Consider the following 11,611-nt stretch of genomic DNA (forward strand, 5'->3'; position numbering starts at 1 on the left):
AAACATAATAAAATAATTCTCACGACGTTTCGGCCACAACGCAAGCAGCCGTCGTCAGGTGAAGAACAGGTCTGTCGGAAAGACAGCGTCTGAATATTCTAAATTCCTCTGTTGATATGCAAATTCCTTCGTCAAGGCGCCTTCCTCCTCAACCCAGCTTAAATATACGCTGCCAAGCTTGGCGGTGTTCATTCGGACGCTGTCTTTCCGACAGACCTGTTCTTCACCTGAGGACGGCTGCTTGCGTTGTGGCCGAAACGTCGTGAGAATTGTATTTTATTATGTTTTATTATTATTATTTTATTATTTCCCTTCTACGTGACTTTACCGAAAGAACCAAGAAGAAGTTAGCCGCCGCCAACGGCCGTGGCTAACTCGGCGCGTGGCAGTTTCCGGCGTCGATGACGGCGGGAGATTTCCCCCGGTAAAAGCCGGGGTGGTCACGCGAACTCCGCCTGCGATCCGATCGGACGTCGCCCTTTGCGCCAGTTGGCAATCGGGGAGCGGCGAGAGGAAGATTCACCCTCCGGATTTGTAACGAAAAGTACGAAAGGCCACATCCCCCGATACGTTTGTCCGACCGGTGACGATCTCGGGGTTAAACGGCACGCCCCCCCCCCCCTCCTCCCCCGTTTCTTGGTGTCGCTGTGAAGTACGGCCATTTACCCAAGATTCTAAAAATTGTCAATAAGTGTCAATGACGGTGACGTGTTTCTGTTACAATTTGTATCTACGATCAGACGCGAACAAATGCTCGTAACGTTTATATTTTTCCGCAAAAACAACGCGCAAAATAGTCGGCTTGATTCTACTTCTTATATTTAAAGACGCGCCCCCATCGGAAACCGCTCCATTTAAAGATTCCGTTATTTTTTTATGAGAAAGAACTAAACTTAGTTAACTTAATAGTCTCGGAGGGGAAGCTCTCCTTTGACCATTTTCGAATTAATCAGATTTGAAGATCATGAAATGCGGATTTTTTCATTGGTAAATGATTTCAAAAGCAATGGAAAGAACCAATGGTTCTCGCTTTAACTTGATTCGCTGTTTAACGCTCCATCAATCGAAAAAAATGCAGTCATATCTTGACCGGTTCCCGAATGACACCACGCACAAACATGTCCATGGGGCGCTTAAAATCGAGATTTTGGGGCCTTTAGTCGAAAAATCTCAGATTTTCAGATTCGGTTTCCTGTTGGTGTCCTAAAAATCGACCTGCGCACCAAATGTCGGCTTTCTGCCTTGTCGGTGAAACACCCAGAGCTTTTAGCTGAGGAGACGTACAGACTAAGGTCTTTATTACATATAGCAGATAATATATTTTTTTTTCCTCTTTTGGATCGATCGTTATCGACGGATGTGCCGAGAAATGTCTTTGGCAACCCGCGTTCACGCACCACTGCCAAGTCTTGCGGCATCACCACCGCCACCACCACCACCGCCGCCACCGCCACCACCGCCGCCACCGCCCCCACATCATGTTTTTTTCTCGCCCCCCAACTCCCCTACGGTTCTAAAAACCGCAGCTCTCGACGCCGGTGTAGCGGCAGACGCTCGAAAAATTGCCCCGACGGTATCGCGGCTTTCCAGAGAAGCCCAGCGTGCCGTCCTCCTGCCTTCACGCGGACATCGGCACCGGATACAAACACATCGGTGATCGGTGGCGTGCGGTGAGGTCAATGGCTACTGGGGAGGCATTGGCGAGTGTCAGAGCCAGATTCACACGCCGAGGGGGGCGTGGCCTCGTGGAGGGGGGCGTGTCCTCACTGAGGGAGGCGTGGCCTCACTGAGGGGGCGTGGCCTCACTGAGGGGGTGGCCTCACTGAGGGGAGCGTGTTAGACACGTCAACCTCAGGGAGGCATATTGTTAGGTTTTTTCGGTAAAGTCACTACGTAGGTAAAAAATAAATTAAATTAATAAAAGTAAAATAAAAATAAAAAAAAATCACGACGTTTCGGAGGCAACACAAGCTTCCGTCTTCATAAAAAGAAATAATATTTTTATTTTACTTTTATTAATTTTAATTTTTCACCTACGTGACTTTACCGAAAAAACCTAAGAATATGAATCCTAGACTCAGTGAGGCAGATGTGATAGCTGCCTCCCCTGGTGCACTTTCATTGCAGTTTCACGACGAGACCAGCGAGCCTAAATATATTTTACACGTACGTGAAATAAGTTACCTGCAGTATGGAAGGCGAGGACATGAAATGAAGGGGTCTACAAACATTACATTGGTGACATACTGAGATGGTAACAGGCACGCGCTGATTGCCCGCGCTCCATCCAGTTACTGAGGGGTTGCGCAATCAGAGGGGAGGCTGAGCTCGTCGCTGCCTCACCTCTCGTCTATTCCTGTATTTGCAGCGGAGCTCCACAAATTTGGCGATTTTGACGATAAAAATTATTGGAATCGTACAGAAATGACATTAATAACGCAGATCAGTGGAGAAATCTTAATATTTATTTAATTTTTCTTTATACTTTTCGTAAAGGCGATTTTCATTGGAGCATGACGGGTGAGGCTCTGACTCCCCCTGCCTCCCCTGACCGCACGTCCCTGTCGGTACTATATGCGACGCTGCGTATTGGCTCATTAATGCTCAATAACGGCATTTACGTTTTACGTGATTCAGATTTGCACCCGATAATTGCATTCTTACGTAATAATGTAATTATTACTGGGATTGGGTGTGCCACCCGCCACAAGTTGTGATTTGCCCCCCCCAAAAAAAACCGTGCGACGCTAAAATGTAGCCGACGCGACGATTGCCGACGACCACCGCTTGCTGCCCCCCCCCCCCCCCGACTTTCGTCGAGCGCGGTTCGCGACCCCACCGCGTCGTTCGCGACCCCACCTCGCAGTTCGTGACCCCACCTCGTCGTTCGTGACCCCACCGCGTCGTTCGTGACCCCACCTCGCAGTTCGTGACCCCACCGCGTCGTTCGCGACCCCACCGCGCGGTTCGTGACCCCACCTCGCAGTTCGTGACCCCATCTCGTCGTTCGTGACCCCACCGCGTCGTTCGTGACCCCACCTCGTCGTTCGTGACCCCACCGCGTCGTTCGTGACCCCACCGCGCGGTTCGTGACCCCACCGCGCGGTTCGTGACCCCACCGCGTCGTTCGTGACCCCACCGCGCGGTTCGTGACCCCACCGCATCGTCCGTGACCCCACCGCATCGTCCGTGACCCCACCGCGTCGTTCGTGACCCCACCGCGTCGTTCGTGACCCCACCGCGCGGTTCGTGACCCCACCGCGTCGTTCGTGACCCCACCGCGTCGTTCGTGACCCCACCGCGTCGTTCGTGACCCCCGCGTCGTTCGTGACCCCACCGCGTCGTCCGCGGCGAGGGTCACGTGCCGGAGGTGCTCGCCAATTGGCAAATTCCCCGCGGGCAAACCATGCGGGGTGAGGGGGTATGCTACGAATAGCTTGTCTTTTTAAATGAATTTTAACCTTAGACGAAAATATATATACGGAAATAAGCTATTGAATAACATGAAAAATAATGTCATCACTTTTATCTCTCACCACTTTAACGCATAATTTAATCTCATCGCTTGCTCTCTCTCTCTCTCGATGCGGTATCCGCGTAGCGTTCCAGATGCGATTTGCGGATAGCAAGTTTGTGAGTAACGAGCAGAGAGACTTTTTGACTTTTAAACAACTCTTATTGCCTCCAGCAGCAAACACCGGAGGCGATTCCAATATGAAAACCAGTCACCAGCAAACGAAAGAAAACAAATGTTACATATCGTTACAAATCTACGTGTTGTGGTGCTGAAAGCACCGCACACAACACAAAAGAAAAAAGTCACGTGGTTGTGGTGTCATCGCGCACGCCACGGTGACGAGCGAGCGTTTCAGAAAGTGAACACGAGGGTGCCGTCCACGCTGGTGCAAAGGGCCTTTCCGAGAGAGAGAGAGAGCGAGAGACAGAGCGAGAGAGAGAGAACGAGAGACAAGAGAGGGGGAGAGAGTGAGCGAGAGAGTGCGCTAGAGGGGGGGGGAGGGTTACATAAAGCCCAGTTAAAAAAAAACATTTACGAAATGATGAACGAAGCAAAGTGCCGAATACACCGAGCATCTTATTGTTTCCAAGTATTACCCGACAACGAACTCGAGTGCTGAGGAGGCCGATCAGGAGGGCGCCCGCTACCCTGGGCGCCGCCGCCACCTCGGCGTTCCCACCACCAGGCACAGCGCCATCTCCGGCGGCGCTGCCTGGTGGTGCACCGCTGCCTGGGTGGTGCACCGCTGCCTGGTGGTGCACCGCTGCCTGGTGGTGCACCGCTGCCTGGTGGTGCACCGCTGCCTGGTGGTGCACCGCTGCCTGGTGGTGCACCGCTGCCTGGTGGTGCACCGCTGCCTGGTGGTGCACCGCTGCCTGGTGGTGCACCGCTGCCTGGTGGTGCACCGCTGCTGGTGGTGCACGCTGCCTGGTGGTGCACCGCTGCCTGGTGGTGCACCGCTGCCTGGTGGTGCACCGCTGCTGGTGGTGCACCGCTGCCTGGTGGTGCACCGCTGCATTGCGGTGCCGCAGCCGCGTCGCCAGCAGGCCCCGCAGGAGCCGCTCTGGCGCTGGTGCCGGCGGCGGCAGCGGCGGTTGCGGCCGACCCAGACTGCGCCGCTCAGCGCCGTCGTCACCCGCCGCCGTGCTGCATGACCATGAATCGGCCTGAGCTCCTGGCAGCGGCGGCGGGAGCAACAGCAGCAGCAACATCAGCAGCAAAGCAGCAGCAACAACAGCAGCAGCAACATCAGCAACAACAGCAGCAGCAACAGCAGCAACAACAACAGCAACAACAGCAGCAACAACAGCAGCAGCAACAGCAGCAGCAACAGCAGCAGCAACAACAACAACAACAGCAGCAACAGCAACAACAGCAGCAACAACAACAGCAACAAGAACAACACACAGCAGCAGCAACAGCAGCAACCGGTGGCGGTGGTGGCGGTGGGCGCTGGCGTCGAGCGGGAGGAGGAGGGGGACCTGCGCCGTCGTCTCGAGCACTCGGCGAGACTGAGCAGGGCGCTGCTGCGTCTGGCACGGAGACAACAATTGGCGCTTGTGGCGGGCGGCCTGGTGCCCACTCGCGTGGACACACGGTAGGCCTGGTGCCCACTCGCGTGGACACACGGTAGGCCTGGTGCCCACTCGCGCGGACACACGGTAGGCCTGGTGCCCACTCGCGCGGACACACGGTAGGCCTGGTGCCCACTCGCGTGGACACACGGGCGGCCTGGTGCCCACTCGCGCGGACACACGGGCGGCCTGGTGCCCACTCGCGTGGACACACGGGCGGCCTGGTGCCCACTCGCGCGGACACACGGGCGGCCTGGTGCCCACTCGCGTGGACACACGGGCGGCCTGGTGCCCACTCGCGCGGACACACGGGCGGCCTGGTGCCCACTCGCGCGGACACACGGTAGGCCTGGTGCCCACTCGCGCGGACACACGGGCGGCCTGGTGCCCACGCGCGGACACACACGGCGGCCTGGTGCCCACTCGCGTGGACACACGGGCGGCCTGGTGCCCACTCGCGTGGACACACGGGCGGCCTGGTGCCCACTCGCGTGGACACACGGGCGGCCTGGTGCCCACTCGCGTGGACACACGGGCGGCCTGGTGCCCACTCGCGTGGACACACGGGCGGCCTGGTGCCCACTCGCGCGGACACACGGGCGGCCTGGTGCCCACTCGCGTGGACACACGGGCGGCCCGGTGCCCACTCGCGTGGACACACGGGCGGCCCGGTGCCCACTCGCGGGACACACGGGCGGCCCGGTGCCCACTCGCGCGGACACACGGCGGCCTGGTGCCCACTCGCGCGGACACACGGGCGCCTGGTGCCCACTCGCGTGGACACACGGGCGGCCCGGTGCCCACTCGCGGGACACACGGTAGGCCCGGTGCCCACTCGCGCGGACACACGGGCGGCCCGGTGCCCACTCGCGTGGACACAGGCGGCCCGTGCCCACTCGCGCGGACACACGGGCGGCCCGGTGCCCACTCGCGCGGACACACGGGCGGCCCCGTGCCCACTCGCGGACACACGGGCGGCCCGGTGCCCACTCGCGTGGACACACGGGCGGCCCGTGCCCACGCGTCACGTGGGCACGGGCGGCCTGCTGCTGCTGCTGCGTCACGTGGGCCGCCACCGGCGGCGCTAGGGGGGCGGCGCCGTCGGGTTTTTAAATACTCGTAGTTTTTATTAATCTTCACTTTGTATTTGTTGCACGCGCACATTTATTTAGCAAATGCAGAGACACGACTTTGATTTGTTTAGAGTATTTTTTTTCTAATTGACACTTTTATTAAAATATTTGCTTAAAAAAAAAAGAGAGTGGGGGGGGGCAAAGTGATTGCTAAGTCCTTGGGACGGCAGTTCACCCAGCGGCGCCAACCCCCGCCACCAAAAGTCATCTGCGTCGCCGCCGCCGCTGCAAAGTCGACAATCCGCGAAGCTCTTTGAGCACGCGCTCGTCGCTTACGGCCCTTATAGTAGAACCGTTTTCTCTTGCAAAGCAGAGGTTGTTTTTGTTGCTGTTGGGGTATCGAGCACGTAAATGTGTCGTCAAACCCGCCGCCGCCACCACCACCTGACACAGCCAGTCGGTAATTGTTTTGCACGTGAACAAAACGTGGCCAATTCGTCACTGGTTCAGCACCCGCGCCGGTTGCGCGTTGGAGACTGAACCCACTGCAATGTTCACAATTCGAGTTTCGCCGCTAATTGACAACCGCCAGCATCGTCGTCGTCATCATCGGGCGCACTGATCGCTGGCGTAACGCCGCGGGCCACTGGAATTCGTCGGTGCCTAACCAAGGAACGAATTGGCCACGTTCAGAGGTCGCAATCGGGTACCCGATACCCGTACCCTACCCGATACCCGGCTACCCGGCCGGGTACGGGTACCCGTTTGCGACCCTGGTGCGGCCGGGTACGGGTAGGCCGTGAGTCACCGGTGAGTCACCGTTTGTCACTCATTTCCCAACGTCTTGTCTCTTCTCACAATTCAAGTTCCTAGAATCAACCCACCCGCGCCTGCAACGTGGCTTCATCCCAGAGGTCGCAATCAGGTACCCGATACCCGTACCCGTACCCGGCCGGGTACGGGTACGGGTACGGGTACGGCTGGGTACGGGTACCCGTTTGCGACCCTGGTGTGGCCGGGTACGGGTAAGGAATCAAAACCCGTTTGCGACCTCTGGCCACGTTTCGTTTACGTGACCAAACCTCACGAATTGGCCGTGTCTTGCGGCACGCGTTCATCTTGACGCGATCGGACCACCCGAACGGACAACCTCGACTGTGGCCAATGTCGGAGCCAGGATTTTCAGGTCGAGGTGTGGGGGGGGGGGGCAGGGGGGGGGGCAGGGGGGGGCAGGGGGGGGGGCAACCCCTCCAGCGATGAAAAATGATAGAGGAGTTTTTAGCAAGTGAGGAATTGTCCCTTGCTTTGTATTCGACGCGTGTGCGGCGATGGCGCGGCCGTCGATCGAGGGTTCGATTTCGAACCGCGTCGTGTGATCGGCATCGCGCTCGCTGAAGGTGTCGATGCCTTCAGGGAAGTCGTGGACTGTGTATACGAAACTGCGCACAATTGTGAGTCGCTTATAACTGCTTTGCCGTTACTTATTGCCAATTATGGACTCAGACTATTGTTCTATCATCTCATACAGTCCCTGGCACAATATGCTACACAGTGGCAGTGGGGGTCGCAAAATCCCGCTTTATTACAAATAAACCCCAATGATCCGATCGAAATCCCGAATTTCGATCGGATCGGGGGGGGGGGGAGCACGTGACCCCCCCACCCACCCCTCCCACCGGCTCTCGCAAGTAACCGTGGCGAACATTGGCCGCGAAAGCCCCTCCCGACTGCGGCGCGTTTAACGCAACCGGATTCGTCGCTAAACTTTGTTCTGTCGCCCGCCCTGGGAGAGAGACGCGGGGCGACGATGCAACGGGTCGCGCAGCCACGGGTAAAACCCGCCGCCGGTATTTTATAGAAAGCGAGCGTGCGTCTACCGTATGCTCTGTATATGTGTGTGGAGGGAGAGAGCGAGAGAACGTCTCTCTACAATGTGTACATAGTGGTTTTATTTATGGCTTGTGTATTGCACACGGACAGAGTGTAAAGATAACTATCGGCTTGTTATTTTGGATTGGGGGGGGGGCTGCTGCTGCACGCGAAGGCGATTAAAAGATTTCTACTTTCACGCGGCGCTTGCGACGTCTCTGCTTGAGCGGGAAACGGCGGGTGGCAGAGGTCGCAACCGGGTACCCGATACCCGTACCCTACCCGATACCCGGCTACCCATACCTGGGTACGGGTATCCGCTTGCGACCCTGGTGTGGCCGGGTACGGGTAGGCCGTGAGTCACTGGTGAGTCACCGTTTGTCACTCATTTCCCAACGTCTTGTCTCTTCTCGCAATTCAAGTTCCTAGAATCAACCCACCCGCGCCTGCAACATGGCTTCATCCCAGAGGTCGCAATCGGGTACCCGATACCCGTAACCCTACCCTGGTCCACACCCGAGACAGCTTTCCTTTGAGTTGTGCGCCTTTTGGCGTCATCTGGTCCAACCCATGTGAGACTAGGCTCTAAGGAAATCTGTCTCGGGTGTGGACCAATCAACTTCAAGGACAGTGCATACATTATCAGAGTTATGTTTTTTTTTGCATTATGGCTGCAGGTATTGCGGTCAATGCAAACATGACTCCTTGTAAAAAAAAGGTGTCAGTTTTGTTGCCAGATAGAAGGGTAAAAAACTAATTATCGAGCGGTAGCGTAGACGCGGCTAGCGTTACGCTGCGCTTCGAGTTCGATTCCCCGCTCACGGCCAACAACAAGCGACGATTATCCGAACAGTTCCCGATCAAATATCTTTCAGCAGGACCCTCCTGAAAGCGCACTGGGAACGTGGTCAAGACTTTCCGTGATAAAAACAATCCCTTTTAAATCGTAATGACAACGCTACACGTATACAGATTTTATTGAAATGGCAGTTATAGAAATGTACGCATTGACTATTGAAACAGCTCGCAAACGCCCTAACGTAATGGGAGCGCGCGGGGTCGTGGTGGTCCAGCAAAAACTAAATAACTTGATAACCCACATGGAACAGAAATGATAAATCGGGTTTTTTTGGGGGCGGGTGCAGATTTTATTATTCAACAACCATAATCCCCCTGCTCCCTGTCTGCCACCAGACCAGATCCAATCGAATCGAGTGGCCACGTGGGAGAGGGGAGAGGGGCAAATGCACCGATTGGTTCGCTTTTTCAGCAATCCGCAGGACGATGAACAGTGACGTGGCAAGAAGACGTCGACTATTTTACACTTTTTCGATTTAAAGCTTTCGTGACTGCAGGAATTCATCTTCTTGGTTCTTTCGGTAAAGTCACGTAGAAGGGAAATAATACAAAAAATAAACAATAAAATTATTCTCACGACGTTTCGGCCCCAACGCAAGCAGCCGTCCTCAGGTGAAGACCAGGTCTGTCGGGGAGACAGTCATTCAGACGCCGTCTCCCCGACAGGTGAAGACCTGTTCTTCACCTGAGGACGGCTGCTTGCGTTGTGGCCGAAACGTCGTGAGAATTATTTTATTGTGTTTTTTTGTATTACTTTATTATGTTTTATTTCTTAAATTTTATTACTTCCCTTCAACGTGACTTTACCAAAAGAACCAAGAAGATATTTTATACTTGGCTGTTCGCGACCAATATTATCCACGATAAAGTTTATTTTTTTCTCTTTCGGGTTAGATCGCGTAGATATAAACGCAGCCGATTAGGAAGGTTTCGTCACTTAAACATTCACATTTGCTGCGGGTTTACTCTCCCAACACGACTGCTGTGTGCTGAACTTGTCGTAGCCAATCGGCACGCTTTGTTCACGCGACTATACTCCTTGCTAACTGGCCGTGTCGGGTGGTGGCCGCGAGTTTAACGGCATATTTACGTTTACGCGATCCAACCAAACTAAAAAAAACGAACCTCGATTGTGGATGACACTTTGCCGTTCGCCCGTGACACCGAATCGATGGCCTCATTCTCTCCCCCCCCCCCCCACTCGGCAACTTGAAAAAGAGGAGAGCCGTGTAGTTCAGCCAGGGCCTGACCTGCTACAAATTGTCGTAGAGCTTAATAGAGTAAGACGAGACATGATCTCATCCACGCCAGCTCAGGAGCTAAGCCACAGCCATTATGAAACCTCCCCCCCGCCCCCCGCAGTCTGCCCCCCCCCCACATCCCCCCCTACCCCCCACCCCCCACCACGACCACCGCCGCTCAATAAGTTTAAGATCGCAGCGTGCCGGCCGCCCCCATCCTGCTGCGTTTCTCCATCGCCCAGCGGCTCCTCTTGAGCGGCTTCGCTCCCTTCTTCTTGTGCCCCGGGGGGATGTGTCGTGCGCCGGCGGCCTGCGGGGACGACCGTCGTCGTCGCCGTCGGCAGCCGCCGTTGCCGCGGGTCGCGCGGGCGCAGGCGGGCCTACGAAGACGCCCTCGGTGGGGTCTTCGGGGAAGGCGCGGAGGTCGTCGCGGGGTCCGCCCTCCTGCTGCTCCTGCTGCTTCTGCTGCAGCTTCTCCCGCAGCGCCGCCGTCTGCTGCTGGCGCAGCTGGCGACGGTGCTGCTCGCGCGCACACAAAGGGGGGCCCCACCCCCCGTTTCCGAACGGACGACAGCTACATTAGTTTTTTTTCTCCCACCGCGCAAAGCCTGGCACGGCTGTCCGGGGGGGTTGTTTGTCCGTTACGCAGACACCCCCCCCCCCACCACCGTCCGCTCTGCAACCCTCTGCGCGCTTTAGGATATGAAAGCGTGGCGATCTGCGTTTTTTCGCAACGTCCGTGCGCGCGCCCTGCGCTCGTAATGCCGGGGGGGGGGGGATCGCTCTGTGCCAAAGAGAAGAGTCGACAATCTGCGTTTCCCCCACCACACCACCACACCCCACCCCCCCCCCCACCCCCCCCCACCACCCGGTGCCGGTCGTACCGTGTTGGGGGAGAGGTAGTGGCTGTTCTCGTACAGCGTGGGGCCCCCGAAGCTGCCCTGGAAGAGACGGATGAGTTGCAGGACGAAGCGGGGTCCCATCTCCACGAGCTGTCCGTCCTCCTCCACAATCTACAAAGACAAAGATGCCCCCTCGCCATCTTAGTACAACCTCTAACGGTCCGTCGGGGGCGAGTGCCGTCAGGCGAAGTCGCGAGCAGCGCCACCGCCCTACGAAGGCCGGCACGGCGGCACGCGACGGGGTGGTTGGTTGTGGCCAGCGTCGTGCCCGCACGCGCGTGCCTACGCGATGAATCTGGTAGATTTGTGGGTGAGGAGGGTGCCGTGTGGGGGTGAGGAGTGTGGGTTGTGTGGGTGAGGAGTGGTGAGGTGTGAGGGTGAGGAGTGGTGAGGTTGTGTGGGTGAGGAGGGTGGTGGTGGGTGAGGAGTGGTGAGGTTGTGTGGGTGAGGAGCGGTGAGGTTGTGTGGGTGAGGAGCGGTGAGGTGTGTGGGTGAGGAGCGGTGAGGTTGTGGGGTGAGGAGTGGTGAGGTTGTGTGGGTGAGGAGCGGTGGGTGTGGGGTGAGGAGTGGTGAGGTT

The 11,611-nt window shown here is 56.9% G+C and overlaps 1 protein-coding gene across 1 annotated transcript; it reads right to left on the bottom strand.

Annotated features, from left to right (window-relative positions):
* Positions 1-7,923: 7,923 nt before the first annotated feature.
* On the bottom strand, positions 7,924-11,164 carry LOC133359032 (ribosome biogenesis protein BRX1 homolog). Its single transcript, XM_061577403.1, has 3 exons — positions 11,017-11,164; positions 10,337-10,651; positions 7,924-7,947 (listed from the first exon to the last, which is right to left on the bottom strand). Exons 1-3 carry the CDS (start codon positions 11,113-11,115, stop codon positions 7,924-7,926), a joined length of 438 nt encoding a protein of 145 aa, XP_061433387.1. The 5' UTR covers positions 11,116-11,164.
* Between the last annotated feature and the right edge of the window lie 447 nt (positions 11,165-11,611).

This window comes from Lethenteron reissneri, chromosome 64, assembly GCF_015708825.2.
Source record: "Lethenteron reissneri isolate LAM-NWPU_2019-01 chromosome 64, ASM1570882v1, whole genome shotgun sequence".
In the NCBI taxonomy this organism is placed as follows: Eukaryota; Metazoa; Chordata; class Hyperoartia; order Petromyzontiformes; family Petromyzontidae; genus Lethenteron; species Lethenteron reissneri.

What these genes read in the sequence shown, in the direction of transcription:
- LOC133359032 (XM_061577403.1), bottom strand. Translation starts at nt 11,115, where the DNA reads ATGGGACCCCGCTTCGTCCTGCAACTCATCCGTCTCTTCCAGGGCAGC. An exon ending in ACTACCTCTCCCCCAACACG is followed by an intron (nt 10,652 to 11,016) that starts GTACGACCGGCA and finishes GCGCGCGAGCAG; the next exon opens with CACCGTCGCCAGCTGCGCCA. An exon ending in CAGCAGGATGGGGGCGGCCG is followed by an intron (nt 7,948 to 10,336) that starts GCACGCTGCGAT and finishes TCTCTCTCCCAG; the next exon opens with GGCGGGCGACAGAACAAAGT.